A 17858-nucleotide genomic window follows, 5' to 3' on the forward strand; every position below is an offset into this window, starting at 1 on the left:
TTTCATGTAAATGGTGCTTCACAGAACATTGGGGTGCTGATATCTCTTCAGAATTTCTCTCAGATATATACCCAGAAATGGTATCATATGATAGTTCTATTTTTAACTTTTTGAGGAACCTCCTTACTGTTTTCCATAGTGGCTGTACCAATTTACATTCCCACCAACAATGCACAGGTGTTCCCTTTTCTCCACACCTTCACCAACACTTATCTCTTGTCTTTTTGATGATAACCGTTCCAACAGGTGTGAGCTACTGGTATCTCATTGTGGTTTTGATTTGCATTTTCCTAATAACTATTGATGTTGAGCACCTTATCATGTACCTATTGGCCATCTGAATACCTTCTTTGGAAAAGTACCTATTCAGGCCCTTTGTCCATTTTCTAATTGGATTGCATTTTTGATATTAGCTAGTATGAGTTCCTTATATATTTTGGATATTAACCCCCTTATCAGATGTGTGGTTTGCAAATAGTTTCTCCCATTCATTTGGCTGCCCTTTCACTTTGTTGATCATTTTGCTATGCAGCTTTTTAGTTTGACGTAGTCCCACTTGTTTATTTTTAATTTTGTTGCTTGTGCTTCAGGTGTCATATTCAAAAAATTATTGACAAGGCCCATGTCAACAAACTTTTTCCTCTATTTTTGTGGTTTCAGTTCTTACATTTAAGTCTAATCCATTTTGAGTGATTTTTGTGAGTGGTATAGGATAGGGGTCTAGTTTCATTCTCTGGGCTCTCAATTCTTTTTTTTTTTTTTTTTTTTTGTGGTACGCGGGCCTCTCACAGCTGTGGCCTCTGCTTTGTGGAGCACAGGCTCCGGACGCGCAGGCTCAGCGGCCATGGCTCACGGGTCCAGCCGCTCCGTGGCATGTGGGATCTTCCCGGACCGGGGCACGAGCCCGTGTCCCCTGCATCGGCAGGCGGACTCTCAACCACTGCGCCACCAGGGAAGCCCCTGGGCTCTCAATTCTATTCTGTTGGTCTATGTGTCTGTTCTCATGCCAGTACTACGCTGTTCTGATAGCTTGGTAATATCGTTTGAAGTCAGGAAGTCAGGAAGTGTGATGCCTCCAGATTTGTTCTTCTTTCTTAGGATTGCTTTGACTATTCAGGGTCTTTTGTAGTTCTATATAAATTTTAGAATTTTTTTTCTATTTCTGTTTTAAAAAAAAGGCCATTTGAATCTTGATAGCGATTGATTGAAGCTATAGATGCCTTTGGGTAGTACGGACATTTTAACAATATTAATTCTTCCAGTCCATGAATGTGGGATATATTTCCAATTGTTTGTGTCTTCACTTTTCTTCATCAATGGTTTACAGTTTTCAGGATAGAGGTATTTCACCTCCTTAGTTAAATTTAGTCCTAAGTATTTCATTGTTTTTGATGCTATTGTAAATGGGATTGTTTTCTTTGTTTCTTTTTCAGATAATTTATTGTTAGTGTATAGAAATGCTAATGATCTTTGTATGTTGATTTTGTACTCTGCAACTTTACTGAATTAGTTGATTAGATCTAACAGTTTTTCAGTGGAGTTTTTAGGATTTTCAATATATAAAATCATGTGTTCTGCATATAGAGACAATTTTACTCCTTCCTTTCCAATTCTAATGCCTTTTACTTCTTTTTCTTGCCTGATTTCTTCTAGTACTATGTTGAATAGGAAGGGTGAGAATGGACACCCTTGTCTTATTCCTGATACTAGAGGAAAAGCTTCCAGCCCTTCACCACTGAGCACGATGTTGGCCGTGGGCTTGTCATCTATGGCTTTTATTATGTTGAGTTCCTTCTATAACTAATTCGTTGAGTTTTTTTTTTTATCATGAATGGATATTGCATTTTGTCAAATACTTTTTCCACATCTATTGAGTTGCTCATATGATTTTTATCTTTCATTTTATTAATGTGATGCAGAACACTTATTGATTTGCATGTTGAACCATCCTTGCATTCCAGGGATGAATCCCACTTGATCAGGGTGTATGATCCTTTTAATGTGCTGCTGAATTCAGTTTGCTAGCATTTTCTTTAGAATTTTTGCAACTGTATTCATCAGGGATATTGGCGTGTAGTTTTTTTTCTTGTAGTGTCCTTTGGTACCAAGCTAATTCTGGCCTTGTGAATTTGGGAGTGTTCCCTCCTCTTCAAATTTTGGAAGAGTTTGAGGATTGGCATTAATTCTTCTTTAAATGTTTGGTAAAATTCACCAGTGAAGCCATCTGGTCCTGGGTTTTTCTTTTTGGGGAGGTTTGTTTTTTTTGTTTGTTTCGTTTTTAAATTACTGATTCAATCTCCTTACTCATTATTGGCCTGTTCAGATCTTCTATTTCTTACTGATGCAGTTTTGGTAGGTTCTATGTTTCCAGGAATTTACCCATGTCTTCTAGGTTGCACAGTTTGTTGGCATACTGTGTTCATTGTACTTTCTTATGATCCTTTCTATTTCTGTGGTATCAGTTGTAATGTCTCCTCTTTCATTTATAGTTTTACTGATTTGCATCCTCTTTTTTTCTTGGTTAGTCTAGCTAATGGTTTGTCAATTTTATCTTTTCATAGAATCAACTCTTAGTTTTGTTAGCCTTTTCTATTGTTTTCCTATCTCTATATCATTTATTTTTGCTCAAGTTTCTATTTTTATTTCCTTTCTTCTGCTAACTTTGGGCTTGGTTTATTCTTCTTTTTCAAGTTCCTCTAGATAACTAGGTTTAAAAACATTTAATCTAAGATTCTTTATCGTTCAATAAATTTAACCCATTTTCATGCATCAGCATGGTTGATATTTATTCCTACCTGAACTGTCTTATTCGAAGCTTTTGTTTTGTTGCCATTTTCATATTTTCTATCTTCTACATTAGGGGTTGTGCTTCGCTTTTGACTGATTTGAAAAGTGACCATCCTGTTTTAAATTCTAATAGCCACTTTTGCATTTCAAAACACTTAAACAGGTATTATCACAAACCTGCAGTCATTGATTCCCTCCTTTCATGTGTTTTTTTTAATTCCTCCCATAGCCACTTCCTGTTAATGATAACATAATCTGGGATTATTGAACCAAATTATTTTTGTAAGAAAGTTACTTTTTTTTAACAAAATACGTTAAAATTTGAATTATTTTTAATACTTGCAGTGCTTTTTAGCCACATTTAACTATTCATACTTACTTCCTGTATTTTATTTCCACACTAACCATTAGGACTTCTACCATGCATGTCTACTTCAAAAGTTTCTATTTCCAATAATCAGAATTTTAATTATCTATAGTATTTCTATCAAATCATATTTTTCAGAGCTCCGGAATCTTCAGAGCCCATATATAAACAAGGACTATTTCTGTGGCTTTCACACATGGTTGATATAAAATTACTGACCACACACGTCCTTTTCCCCTCAGAATATGCTGTCCAGTTTATCATGTTACTGTGTGATACACACTAAGGGGATTTTGTGCCTTTGTGAGTAATCTTTTCTTTTTCTCCCTGAAAATCTATGCATTCTCTGTCTTTGAAATTCAAAATATCATCCAGGTATTGAACAATTTTTCTTATTTTTGCTTTGACCATAGCAGGACCTTTTTATCTGAAGAACAATATTTTCCTTCAGCTCAAGAAAACTTTGTTCTCTAAATAATGCTTTTCTTCTATTTATTTGTTCTGGAATTTTCACTTAGACATGCCAATAATCCACATATTAGATGTCCAACCTCTGTTCTTAATGTCTGTTTTTCTGAAGCTACAGTAACAAGGAGACCCAAGAACAAAAACAGTTCAGAGATCCAGGTTTGTCTCAAGGCAACAGTGTGTGCAAAGGTTCTGAGGTGGGAAAGAACTTTGAGCAGTCAAGAAAGAGAAAGAAGACCCTTCCGATGGGATTATAGAGGGAGAGGGGTGTATGATGACATCAGAGAGAAAGGTGGGGCCTTGTAGACCACAAATTTAGTGTTTAAGTGTCAGGAAAAGCCATGGAAGGGCTTTAATGAGGGCACTGACAGGACATGACTTAAGTTTCAATGTCAAGTTCACTTTTTCAGGAGGAATGCATTTTGAGGGGGAAGAATGAGAATGAAGAGACTGGCTCTGAAGCTGTTACAGTTGGCTAAGAAACAACTATGGTTTAGACTAAGGCGATAGCAGTGCAGAGGTGGGCAGATGGGAGTTTCAAGATAATTGTGTTTAATAGATCAATAGGACGTGCTAGTCACCTGGATATTGGAATGAAGGATAGGGAGGAATCATGAATGACTCAGATTTTTAGCTTCAGTAACTGGTAACTTAACTTCCCTTCTGACACAGGGAAGGCTACACTGAGGGAACCTGCTTAGGAGGGAAAAGTATAGACTAGGGAACAAGCTAAACTGTTTTAACAAAGAGATCCTAAAATATAGTGGTTTATATAAAATAGAAGTGTATTTTCATTTTCACATAACAAGCAAGAGGTGAGCAATCCAAGTGGTAGGCAGTTATGCTTTAACATCTGTCTTCTGTCTCTGGGTCCAAGGTAGCTGCTCCAGTTGCCACCATTTCCAGCCAGTGAGAAGAGAAAAGAGAAAGTGGAAGGCAAGCAATTTCCGGTTTAAAGAATGTGACCTACATATGCCCATATATGAGGGCTCCCCCCACAAATCATCCCCCAGGAGAGAAGAAGTCCCCTTACATTCAAGTCCGTATTATATTTTCCATGTTATAGGGCACTCTTGTTTTATATTAACAAAGAACTGTGAGGACAAGAACATATTAGCCTGATGCCAGCCCAGTTTTGGATTCTTACGGAGGTCATTCAAAAGCTGGTCTTGCTCTGCCTCTTTATGTGAGGAAAGCATTGTTTCATCCAATGCTTGGCTGAGTTGTGGTTTCCTTGGCGACTGTAATACCAAGATGCGATGGGCAGACACATTCAGACCTCTGCTTTTAGTGACAGGCAACAGATGCCACTTGCTAGAAAAAGAATCAGGTTCTACTCTTGGCTGTGGCACTAACTAGCTGTGTGAATCTGTTTCTCAGTTTTCTCATCAGCAAAATCATGGTGTTCTTCCGATTGTAACATTCTGTTTTCTGTGAGAATGAAAGAAGAGTATGCCCAAGGCCAAAAGTGAGTAAAGAGAACTTCTATAGCTTCAGAAGCCAGACTGAATGCTAATTCTATCTGTGGCTCTCAAAATTTACATGTTGGAACCATTTACCAAAGACAATAGATTTTCCTCTGGATCAGAGTTCTCAAACTTGGCCAGATAATTCTTCACTGTGGGTGGCTGTCCTGTGCATTGCAGGATATTAAACTGTACCCCTGGCTTCTCGCCACTAGATGGTAGAAGCGTCGCACTCTCAGTTGTGACAGCCCAAATTTATCCAGACACTGCCAAATGCCCCGGAAGGGCAAAAGTGCCCGGATTGAGAACCACTGATCTAGATGTATTCCTCTAAGTAGGATTAAATAATACACATAAACTTTAATTATCAATAGCTCTATTTTATAGATAGGAAAACCAGAACGTTTCATGAAAAATGAAATTCAATGTACAATGCATAATATAGTCAAAGATATAAAATGAACTGGCGTCTAAACCATTTCCCATCTTTAATCAATAAACATTATTCTCTTAAGAGGAGGTGAACAAATTACCCATATTAAAAACACTGAAAACAAACACCATTAGTAAGTACCATTAAATGATGAATAGTTCTACATCCCTCTAAGCTCTCTGGATTCTGTTAACTAGCCCTCCAAGGTAAACATAATTATGGCTTTTGTTATGGCTTCATATTTCTTTACAACAGTCACTAAACTAATTTCCAATCTGGTAAACCTAATAACTCAGGCCATTTAGTTTTAAACAGAATTCTCTCTTAATCATCAAGCTAAAGTCATAAGAAAATAATGACACAGTCACTTGAAGGTCACCTCAGTCTACTGTTCACCATGTATCTAATCATACATCCTTAAATTAATTCCAGCAGAAAGTCTAAGGAATTTATGGACCAATCTCCCAGCACATCAGGCAGAGTGCTAATACAGTTAAAAGACAATACAGTAGAACATCTTATTTAAACTTCTGATAACAAAACAATACAGAAGCGGAAACCCTCGTGAAAATTTTTTTCTCGTTTTGGTAACAAGATCATTAATACTTTATACTTGTGTGATACTGTAAGGTTTAAAGAATAAAATAAGAGAGCTCCGTAATACACTTGAAATATGAAAGACTGTACTAGAACTTACAGGCACAAAGTTGCTTAAGTTCCAGGCACGTCTAGTCAACCCTCATTTTTCATCAGGACAACTTCAAGGAGGCCAGCTTACAAAGAAGCCATTCTCTACAGACGGCTCTTACTCACTACATAGTTCTTAGGGTAAACATGTTTATACTTAGACTGAACTGTCACGTGGATGTTATAATCATGGCGATTGTACATCACTATTCGGTGAAATTTCTTGCCTTCTTTCATGATTTCTTCATTCTTTTTTTCAGTGGACATAAGATTTTCTAAATAGTTTGAATCTTCTAAGTACATCTCATCTCCTGAAAAATAATATTTTAATTTTAGTGTTATTTTATAAAACATTCCAATATATTTGTGATATATAAATCAGTGTTTATTTTTATCTATTTCAGATGTTTGGAACTGAGATAGTTGTTAAAAAATCCTAATTTTTTGTGCTTACCTCAATTTATTTTTTGTGTTTTTAATACCCCCTCTACCCTCCCCAGTTCTCCAATTTCCAGCCAAGAATTTTCTTTGGGTACATTTATGACTAGTATTTTTTCATCCTGAACTATAATTTTTTACACTAATTCATGACTCTCTTTATCCCATTCAGTGCTAATGTTGCCCTTGATATCCATATATTTTTGGTGTTTCAATGTGGGCTGCTCTAATCATTTTAAGGTTAAATTACAGAAATTATTATTTACACATGAAAACTGCTAAGCTGTCCCACTGTAGGATGAACAACAAATATTTTCACAATTCTGAGAAGTGAGATAAGCAGCCATAAGTGAGACAGGTCACAAAACTCCACCGTAAGCGGCTACAAAACCTCTATCCTGTACTCACCCAACAACAATTGACCACCAACAAACTCTCTTTCAATCAAATAAGTACAATTTACAAGTTCGCATAATTTAAAAATAAAATGTAAAAAAGTGAGCTAATATGCAAGAAAGAACTTTGTTAGCGTCTAGGAAATATATTTACATAAGTGTATATAAAGTAATGTATCCAGAATTTCTGGTTATAATAAATACTATGAATATCTTACAGACCTTGATCTTATTTAATTAGTACCTCTGTAGTGTGTAAAACAGAGACTGTAGTGCATGTCTCTGTGTGAGATAATACTGCCATACGGCCCAGAGCATTAAATGTGAATACTAACAAAAACATTGATAACTCACTGATTTACCTGGTAAAAGCTGGATTGTTCCATCAGCAGTTAATAATGTGATTGGCAGCCATCTTTCCACCCCTTCTAATTCACGATCCAAACAAAATTTGTGCAAGTCAGAGAGAGAGGCAAAATGTTCTAGTCTTCTTATTTCGTAGAACTGTGGAGGTGCAAGCCAAATTTCCTTTGATATGAAGCTTTCAGTTGCCTCTGACGGAGATGACCACTGCAGAAGACAAAGGTAAGGCTTCCTGAAGTTTATCCTACAGACAACGCAAGACTCGAGATCCTTAGATCAGTACCTAAGAGCTAACTGAAAATGTAAAAGTAATTCATTAATGTGTCTTGCTAGATTCCTCTGAGACAACATGAAAAGACTTGGTGAAGAAAGCTGGGTTGATCCCCTTCAGAGGTTGATTATTGGGACACTGATCCTGAGAACTAGTAAATAAACCAGGATAGATCACAAAGGGTTGACCTGGGAGCGTTGTTCAGCATAAAAGGCAGGAGATGCTAAGAAGGCAAGGTGGTTCTGGTCACTCCTAAAGGAAGACTCTGAAGTATAAACTCATGACAGCAGATTGAGAATTTAGTGCCCATTCATTCCTCCCATAAATGGGCGCCTTGGCTAGGCACTGAGGATGTGGTGGTGGATGAGACAAAGATCTCTCAGGCCCTAATAGGGCCTTCAGCAAACAAAATGTAGCGTGATGTGTGCCATGTGTTACAATGAAGGTAAAGAGGCCGGAGCAAGAGAAGCTTTCAGGAAGGTCAAGAGATGTGACCCAGTCTATCGGCCCAGGAGTGTAATAACTGCACGGTATCAACCAGATAGCACTTACCCGTTTCACTTAAGTGGCCTCACTGCTGTGACCTGCCCACTTTCCCAAGCCTTCCTTCCATACACATTTAGATAAAAAGAGCTGATTCAATAATATGAAATAACCCCAAAAGGTCTTTCTTCAACTGGTTTACTAAATATCTCCTTACACTGGGGAAACTGAGTCTCACACCCAAAACCAGGGAGTTGAGATTGACTGCCTTGAATATCTATAGGCCCAAAGTTTACAAGCTTGTATGAGAAACCTGAGAAACCTGTTAAATCTTCAATCTATGGGGCCCAGCAATCTATGTTTAATAAGCACCCTAGATTCTTCTGAAGTTGGCCAAGGTTACATTTTGAAAAACAAAGCTCTGGCCTCAAAGGACCACCCAATCTCTAAGGTATCCTGTGAGTTCAGTGGTAACAATGAAGATAAAGGGTTAAACAATAGCCATTAACTCACTTAATTCAACCTGTTCAGGTTGGTCTAGACCATAGGCTAAAATAACTTAAATAACTTATTGTTTATTGGTTACTTGTCACTAGTAAAACACTAGTTTTACTAGTTACCAGTAAAAGTATTTTGAGCAAAAATACTTTACATAAAGTATTTCCAATCCTTAGGATAACCCTGCATACTCTCATTTTACAGATGAGAGAACGTAGGAAGATCCTCTAACTAAAAAACCTGGGCTTCAAACTCACAGGGCGGTGGTGGGGCGGGGTGACGCGGGCTCTAAGTTCCACTGTTGCCCCTCAGTTTCTGAACTTCGGCAGTACTGACACTTTAAACCAGATAATTCTTTGTGGAAGGATATTCAGCAGCATCCCTGGGCTCCACCCAGTAGAAGCCGGTAGAAGTCCCTGAGTTGCGACAACCAAGAATGTCTCCTGACACTGCTAAATGCACCTGAGGGTGGGATGGGTAAATCATCCCATGTTGAGAACCACTGCAATGAGAAGCCTGCGCACCGCATCCAAGAGTAGACCCCACTCGCCAGAACTAGAGAAAGCCTGCATGCAGCAACAAAGATCCAACACAGCCAAAAATAAATAAATAAAATAAATAAATTTATTTTTAAAAAAAAGAAAAGGGAGAAAATTTGAAAATATAGCAATAAATCTATTCAAAATAAAGCAGAGAAGAAAAAAGATTGAAAAAAATGAACAAGGCATCAGGGACCTGTGGAACATTATCAAGTAGTCCAACATACATGGAATCCCAGAAAACAGAGGGAGGTGAAAAATATTTGAAGAAACAAATAATTAAATCCTAAAACAAAAAGAAAACCACGCACATCATAATCAAATTACTGAACACCAATAATTAAGAGGAAATATTTAGAGTAGCCACATACACCAAAAACACAAACACACATTACATACAGAGGAACAGAGAGTTAAAAGCAAACTTTTCTATGAGATGATGGATGTTCACTACATTTACTGTGGTAATTATGTCATGGGATATGTAAGTCAAATCATTATGCTGTCACCTTAAACTTACACAGTGCTGTATGTCAATTATATCTCAATAAAACTGGAAGAAAAAAAAAGACTTCTCAACAGAAGGTTATGCAAACCAGAAAATAATGAAGCAACATTTTTAAGTACTGAGAGAGAAAAAAAAAACAAACCCTGTTAACCTACATAGAATTCTATACCCAGCCAAAATATCTTTCAAAAACCAAAAGCAAAATAACGTATTTTCAGACAAAATTTAGAAGATTCACTGTTTAGAATGAATTTAGATTCATTCATTCTAAACAAATTTAGAAGATCTGAAATACATGACATACTAGAGGTAGTTCTTTAGGCAGAAAGATACCAGATGTAGATTAAATCCACACAAAGTAATGAAGAGTGCTAAGAATGGTACATGTGCAGGTAAACATAAAAGACATTTCCCCCTCATTTTCAGTCTTTAACAGATTGACTATTTAAAGCAAAAATAATCAGTGTATTATAGAGTTTATAATAGAAATAAAAGTCAAATGTATGACAACAAAAGCATAAATGACAGGAGGGGAGAAATGGAAGTATATTATTTTAAGGTTCTAATACTACACATGAAATGACAGATGTATATTGCAAACCCTAAAGCAATCACAAAAAGTACAGTTAATAAGTCAATAATGGAGATAAAACACAGTCCTAAAAATACTCAGTTAATCCAAAAGAAGTCAGGAAAAGAAGAAAAACAGTTCAAAGAATAGAGGGGACAGACTAAAAAACTAACAGCAAGATGGTAGATTTGAAGTTAACCTTATTGAGAATAACACTGAATACAAATGATCTAAACACTTCAGTTGAAAGGCAGAAACTGTCATATTGGATAAAAAAGTAAGACTATATGCTGCCTACAGGAAACACACTTTAAATATAAAGACACAGATTAAAAGTAAAGAATGGAAAAAGATATACTATGCTATTGCTAATCAAATGAAAGTCTGAGCGGCTGTATTAGTATCAGACGGTAAACTTCAGATTTCAGAATAAGGAATATTGCCAGGGATAAAGAAGGATATTTCATCATAATCAAAGGCTCAGTCCATCAAGCTTGAATAGTCCTATGCAGCACCTCACAAGGGAGCTTCAGAATACACGAAGCAAAACCTGATGGAACTGAAAAACTGAAAATAGAAAAAGACAAATCCGCAATTATTCTTTGAAGATTTCAGCATTCCTTTCTCAGTACTTGATGGAACAGGTAAATGATATGAAAGACCTGAGGACACTATCAACGAACTTAACCTAACTGACAGTTCTACAAACACTCTATCAAATACAGCAGAATACACATTCTTTTTAGGTGCAGAGGGATCATTCACCAAGGTAGACCATATTCGTGGCCATAAAACAAGTCTCAAATGAAACAGTCTCAAATAAATTTTAAAAGACTGAACTATGAGGAAACAAACTGCTGGAGGTTGAAATGAGTTAATGCACGGCAAGTGCTTAGGAAGGAGCCTGGCACCTGATCAGCGCTAGCAGAGCTCCTAGCGTCTCCGCTGGCCTCCTGCTGGAGAAACCGCGTGGGGAGACATCGTCGAGGCCCTGGGGCTGTGAAGCCGGGGAAAGTAGAAAGCAGTTCACCAAGGTCATGGCTTTAGCCTGCTGGCCGGGGGCCGGACCACCTGGGTCCCATGCCCGCTCAGTCGCGTACTGGCTGTATGTGCCTGAGCAAGCGAATTAGCTTCCCTGGGCCCGGCCTATCTGGAGGTTCCGGGTGGGCCTGGGCCGCCGGCCGGGGGTGGGGTCCTCATTCCCAAGCTCCAGTGGGTCCCTACTCCGCGCCGGGAGGACGCGGACTGCCTACCTGGCAGTCCACCACCTCCACCAAGTCGGGGAGGACCGGCGGCGGCTCGCACAGGCAGCACAGAAAGAAGGTGGTCTCGAAGCGGCGGCCACGGCGCTGCGTGAAAGGCGTGAGCCAGGCGCTCCAGTCGTGCAGCGCCCAGATGTCGGGAGTGCAGTCTAGGTGAGCGCACAGGCGCAGGAAATGCTGCGGGTCTCGGCGGACGCGGGCGCGCCAGTCGGCCAGGGCCGGCGGCGGCGCGAGGGCGCGGCCCGGCTCGGACGCGACGGGCCCGGGGCCCCTGGGCCGCAGCAGCAGCACGCCAGCCTCCTCGAAGGCCTCGCGGATGGCGCAGATGCGGAAGGCAACGTCATCCGGCAGCGCCGCCTCGTCCCCGTCGGCGGCTCCGGGCCTGGCATCAGGCAGCACCGGGAAGGTGGCGCGTCTGGGCGGCGCCGGGCCCAGGCCGAAGCGGGGCGGCCGGTGGTGCGGCGCGAAGAGGCTCAGCCAGTCGGCCGAGCGGTCTGCCGCGTCCAGCACCCCACCCGGGAAGACGTGCGCCCCGGGCAAGAAGCCTTGGCGCGCGGAGCGCAGCAGCAGCAGCAGCCGGAAGCCCTCGGCGGGCGGCGGGGGCCGCGGCGGGGCGGCGGCCACCGGGAGCGTCCAGCCCGCAGCCAGCACCACGGTGGCCGCCCGCCGCCAACTGCTTGGGCCCGGGCGCAGGGGGCCGCTCATGGCGTGTGGCGGCGCGCGGCTTCCGGGCTCAGCTTCTGGTGAGGCTGGAGTTTTCCCCGGGCCTGAGGACGGAGGCCGGCGTCTCGCTGGGTGAACTCCCGGCAAGGTGCGCGCTGGGCGATCGGTGAACCCGGGCTGTTTGGCCTCACCCGCGCCTGCCTGTAAGGGGGAGAAGCAGGCGTGTGCCAGTGCGGTGAAGCTCCGCCTCGAGTGCCGTTGTTCCCAGCCGGGTCACTCTCGCGGGGCAAGGGCTGTCACAGCCGCTTGCTAGGAGGGCCTCAACACCCTCACTCAGGACACTCGGACCAAGAGCAGGAATGCTTATGATTGCACAATGACTTGTCGAGGTAAAAGTGCGATGCAAACCTAGGTCTGGTGACACCTATCCGACCAAAACCCGAGAACTAGGACTTTCTCGATTAAACAAAGAGGGTTTGTTTCCTTTGGCGGGGGGGTGGGGTAGGGGTGGATGGGGGGGCGTCCAAGGGCTAGGTGTCCGAGCTTTGCAATGAAAAACTGATGCATGAACCAGATACCAAATTACAAATTTCACACTGCACAGTCTGAGTGTGAAAGGTCCTCCTTGAATCCCCACACAAGCTCCCATCTTGTGATCTGGACACCTTTTATTGTCAGGGCACCTGGGACCACCTTAAGCATCTTAGGTCACTGGATAATTTCCACTTTCATGGGAGAATTTTAATCCAAGCCTAGAGATGGAAATTTTGCTCTGCTCCACCTTTAGAAAGAGCCTGTTAAAGCAGTCTTCTCTTTTATAGCGCCTTATCCGTTACTAACGGTTTCTCCACAATAGCTGTTATAGTTGATCACCCATTTGTTATGTGTCCGGATATGCATATAGACTATTGTTGAGCCTCATTTTCAAACTATCATTTTAATGTGGGATATTCCCTGGGGGAGAATCCAGAGAGGGCAACAGTAGTATTTAGGTTGATTTTTGTTGGCATCATTTTCTAAAGATGCAGATCCCTGTGTACTGACCGCATCCCAGAAACAGGAAACAAGACCACATGTTTAGAAAAACACACAGAGGCCAAGGGAGATCACATGTACTGGCAGGTTGGGGGAGGGGGGGGGAGTCTGCCAAATTTCATCCGTCTTGAGTCTCTGCATAATCCACAGTTAGGGACCCCTCCCTTACCTGCTTTCCCACTGCATGGCTCTCTGCTCTGAGACAATCATTTCACAATCTATTGTGGAGTCTACGATGGCACCCTGGAGCCTGTGTTTTTAACAATCCCCCAACTTCTCCAGGTGATTTCAGTGCTTTAAGCCATGGGAAGCCATAAAAGGTGGTGACATGATTAAGTTCATATCTTCAAAGGTCACCCTGACAACAGCCTGATGACTCAACTGGATGGGGCTGTTCTGGAGGCCCGTGGAACGTGCTGGGGAAGAAATGGTGAGGGTCTAAACTAGGAGAGTGGCTGTGAAGAGGGGATGAGGTGGGAGGAAGGGAATGATTCACCAGAGAGTATTTAGGAGGTAGACTTGAGGTAACGTGGTAATTGGTTGAATATGCAGAGCAAGGGAAAAGAAGGAGTTAAAGTTTTAGCTTGGGAGGTTGAAAACTCGGTGGCTTCAAACAATGAACATTTATTATCTCACAGTTTCTGTGGATCAAGATTTCAAGAGCATCTTAGCTGGGTTGTTCTGTCTCAGTATTTCACATGAGACTGGTGAGCATGTCAGCTGGGGCTTGGTTAGGGGCTGAGGGATCCATTTCTACAATGTCTCACTCATATGGCCGTTGGCCAGAGGCCTCAGTTGCTCACCATATTGGCCTCTCCATAGTGCTGCTTGGATGTCTTTGAGACATGGTAGTGAATGATCCAAGAGAGTGGAAGGAAGAAGTCATGATGCATTTGCTGACTTAGCCTCAGGAGTCACATTCCATCACTTCCACAGTATCCTATTGTTACACTGGTCAGCTCTATTCCGTGTGAGAGGGGACTACATGAAAACACCAGGTGGTAGGGATCATTGGTGGTCATCTTGGAGGCTGGCTACCACAGTGGATAAAAAAACCATCGAAGCATTAGGAGAAAACAGGTAAATTCCTCTATAGTCTTTGACTCAAAATCTAGAAGCATAAGGGAAAAGATTGATCAATTTGACACACTGTGCGTATTTATAACTTTATTATGACAGAAGACACCATAAGAAAGTCCAAGATATAATAAACTGAGAAAATATCTCTAATGCCTATCACAAAGGACTGAGAAGAAAAAACCTCCAATTGTGTAGAAAGTGGGCAAGAGATATGGAAAGACAGTTGGTTGTGATTTATGTAAGGTCACACGTGCAGCCAGTGTTGTTTGGAATCTGTCTCCAGACCTGTTGGCGTGTCCTCCAAGTGTCCTGCTCCGCCCTGTTCTGCCAGGGGCACAGTGCCAGCTACTCCAGGCCTGACAGTAAGTGCACACAACCATCCCCTACTAGGGCTAGCAGTTACCATGTGCCACTTGATCACAAGAGTTGAGTCATTTTGTTTATGACAACAGTTGCTTACTTCAGAGAAGGACACTTGACTCTTGGTTCTTATGTTCCACTGGTCTGGTCTTCCCCAGCTATCTTTACAATAAGAAATGTTCTTATTTGATTAGAACATGCATGATCCCGAAAGAAAAAAAACAACTTTCCAAACGTCATATTGTTTCTTACCCATAGCTCCAAGTGGATTTTTATTTCAATCTCTACTTCATTGAGCCCAAATTCATTTCTGTTATCCATTATTTATCACGTTTTTCAGTGGAAAAAGAAAGGAAGAGAATGCGGGGGCTAGCCATGGAGAGATGACTTCAGCTTGGAGAATCCACTGTAGCAGGAGAGTTTGTTCAGCCTGCCTAGAAACGAAGGCACGTCACTGCAGTTAAATGGAATTCACCTATGAATGACCAGCAACATCCAGTGCACCAAGAATCATCACATAAAAACGATTTCTCAAAAGGTTTTTTGAAAAGGGTTTAAAAAAGGTGCACAATATGTTTTCTCAAAAATGCATAGATTCCACTTAGGTGACATTCTGGAAAAGGCAACACCGTAGGGACAGAAATCAGATCAGTGGTTGCCAGATCCTGGGGTGAGAGGAAAGGATCGCCTACAGAGGACATGGGGGAACTCTTGGGTGGTGATGAAAACATTCTAGATTGCAGCGGTGGATACATGGTTGTACATATCTGTCAAAACTCAAAACTGCACACCTAAGAAGGGTGAATGTTACTGTATTTAAATTATACCTCAATAAGTCTGACTTTAAAAATGTACAGATTCCAACTTCTAGATCAACCTGAATTTCCCTCTGTAACCTTGACCTTTTTATTACATACCTTCTTTCGTTGACAAGTTTATCTAGTTTTAATCTTCAAAATGATTTCCAGCCGATTTTACCTAAGTTATAGAAAGTTAATGTTTTCATATATATTGCTTCTTTTGTCCAACCGTCCCATTTTAGGCAGCCAACATTTATTGAGCCCCGTGCCTGCAAAAAGTCTTCTCTCAATATCCCTATGAAGTATATCCTTTTATTACTCCCATTGTAAGGATGAGGAAATTGAGGTCAGGGAGATTAATGAAAATCTTCAATAAGAATGGATCCGGGGCTTCCCTGGTGGCGCAGTGGTTGAGAGTCTGCCTGCCGATGCAGGGGACACGGGCTCGTGCCCCGGTCCGGGAAGATCCCATGTGCCGCGGAGCGGCTGGGCCCGTGAGCCATGGCCGCTGAGCCTGCGCGTCCGGAGCCTGTGCTCCGCAACGGGAGAGGCCACAACAGTGAGAGGCCCGCGTATGGCAAAAAAAAAAAAAAAAAAAAGAATGGATCTGAACTCAGGGGTACCCTATTCCATAGTCAGTGCTCCTAACCTCGATGCTATTCTGTCTTGATGCTGCATTTCAAAACGTGCTTCTGATTCCCTGCAGGTAAGATGCCAAAAGTTTTGCTTTGCCTGTTTGTGGCGCCTGGCGGGGTGGGGGAGGGGATGTGTGTTCTGAAATTGTTTCTCATTATAAATGAGACCCTGTTAAAATTTATATTTTAATAACTAATAATTTCTAGATGATAAGAGCATTCAAACTTTTATTGTAAAAACAATATAACAATATTAAATAAAAATATATTGAAAAAATACCATTCATAATTCCACCACCTTTACATTTTCATTTCTGTATATTTCCTCTTAGATCTTCTCTATGTGCCTAACACATACCTACAGACAAAGGACATTCAAATTTGCTTTCTGACAACAGCATGTTAGAAGGACTCTTGAAAATCATTTTGCCAACAGGAGTTCTCATTTGGCTTGTTTACGTTTGTCATATAAGCCTTAAGGTTATAACATTCTAAACTGAAACACCAAAGAAGCAGGATGCCCAAGATCTCACAGTACTGCAATGAAAACACCCACAATCCTCTGTGTAATGAGATGAAAATAAGTAAATGAAAGAGAGGAATGCTTTTCCAGAAATCCATCTTGTGCTCATGGACAGAGAGCTGCAGCATGTGGTCAGTTCCTGCACCTTCGGTCAGTTCCTAAGAGCCAAAGAAACAGTATTTGAACATGACTTTGATCTACAGTGACCACAGCCAAAGATTGTTTATGTGGAGACCTACTATTCTTCCTGGATTCCATCCTGCATTAAAAGATGAGTATAATTGTATTGTAGAAAAGCACCTGGAGATATATAATCCTGGAGTCTTTTTGAACATCTCTTTATGTAATGAAATCTGTGAAGGGTAAATATGTTGATCAGGATATTCACTTCAATTTAAATGTGCATGAAGAAGATTAAGAATATCTTAAAAACTCATAAGAGTTGCGCTTCCCTGGTGGCGCCGTGGTTGAGCGTCCGCCTGCCGATGCAGCGGACGCGGGTTCGTGCCCCGGTGTGGGAAAATCCCACATGCCTCCGAGCGGCTAGGACCGTGAGCCACGGCCGCTGAGCCTGCACGTCTGTAGCCTGTGCTCCGCAACGGGAGAGGCCACAACAGTGAGAGGCCCGCGTACCGCCAAAAAAAAAAAAAAAAAAAAGGAGTTGATAGCTGAATCATTTGAGGGTGCCTTTTTCAACTAAGTTATAAATGCTGCACGTTATCTTTAATTTTTAATTATTAATAGCCATTTAGTTAGACAAGTTATTCAAACAGTAGACACGGAGCATTTAATTCCAACTAGGATCTGTTGCCATATACAAAACAGCCCATGCTGTGCTCATTTCCCCAAATCAGGCAGCCAATGCAATTATACTTCTGAGGGCACCAGGTCAGTTACAGAACAGGATTCTCTTAGACTCCATGACAAATGATGGGATTTCACATCTGTAATTTACCAGAATCAGTTTAGATTGCTGGGTAAAACAAACTGTTGAATAAACACTAGGCTTTCTTGGACTCAGACTTAAGAGTCTGAATTTAAATTCCTAATCTAATTTAAACACTATAAGTAAGTAGCATTTATACAAATTTGCTTTTAAGTCCAGACACTAATTCTGATGTGGACTAAAATCGCAGTAAGCTTACTTCATTCTGATTTTTAAAATTCATATGGAATTTTACCAACAGACTAATTTTAGACAAACTAAGATTCCATTTCCATATGCA

At 41.2% G+C, this 17858-nt stretch overlaps 1 protein-coding gene and 1 long non-coding RNA gene across 4 annotated transcripts; one reads left to right on the forward strand and one right to left on the reverse strand.

The window, feature by feature from the left end:
* Window positions 1–5552: 5552 nt before the first annotated feature.
* On the reverse strand, window positions 5553–12398 carry NUDT19 (nudix hydrolase 19). Its single transcript, XM_030874472.3, has 3 exons — window positions 11528–12398; window positions 7404–7611; window positions 5553–6519 (listed from the first exon to the last, which is right to left on the reverse strand). Exons 1-3 carry the CDS (start codon window positions 12239–12241, stop codon window positions 6314–6316), a joined length of 1128 nt encoding a protein of 375 aa, XP_030730332.2. The 5' UTR covers window positions 12242–12398; the 3' UTR covers window positions 5553–6313.
* On the forward strand, window positions 11894–16931 carry LOC115862528 (uncharacterized). Of its 3 annotated transcripts, none has more exons than XR_009559966.1 (3): window positions 11894–12588; window positions 14598–16180; window positions 16442–16931. It is a non-coding gene; the product is annotated as an uncharacterized lncRNA (long non-coding RNA). The 3 variants fall into 3 exon arrangements; XR_009559965.1 differs by having other exon boundaries at window positions 11896–12588; window positions 15015–16180; XR_004043145.2 differs by lacking the exon at window positions 11894–12588 and having other exon boundaries at window positions 12704–14676; window positions 15015–16180.
* Window positions 16932–17858: the final 927 nt, after the last annotated feature.

The sequence above is a fragment of the Globicephala melas genome, chromosome 19 (assembly GCF_963455315.2).
Source record: "Globicephala melas chromosome 19, mGloMel1.2, whole genome shotgun sequence".
In the NCBI taxonomy this organism is placed as follows: Eukaryota; Metazoa; Chordata; class Mammalia; order Artiodactyla; family Delphinidae; genus Globicephala; species Globicephala melas.

What these genes read in the sequence shown, in the direction of transcription:
- NUDT19 (XM_030874472.3), bottom strand. Translation starts at nt 12,241, where the DNA reads ATGAGCGGCCCCCTGCGCCCGGGCCCAAGCAGTTGGCGGCGGGCGGCC. An exon ending in TGGAGGTGGTGGACTGCCAG is followed by an intron (nt 7,612 to 11,527) that starts GTAGGCAGTCCG and finishes TGTCTTCTGCAG; the next exon opens with TGGTCATCTCCGTCAGAGGC. An exon ending in AACAATCCAGCTTTTACCAG is followed by an intron (nt 6,520 to 7,403) that starts GTAAATCAGTGA and finishes ATTATTTTTCAG; the next exon opens with GAGATGAGATGTACTTAGAA.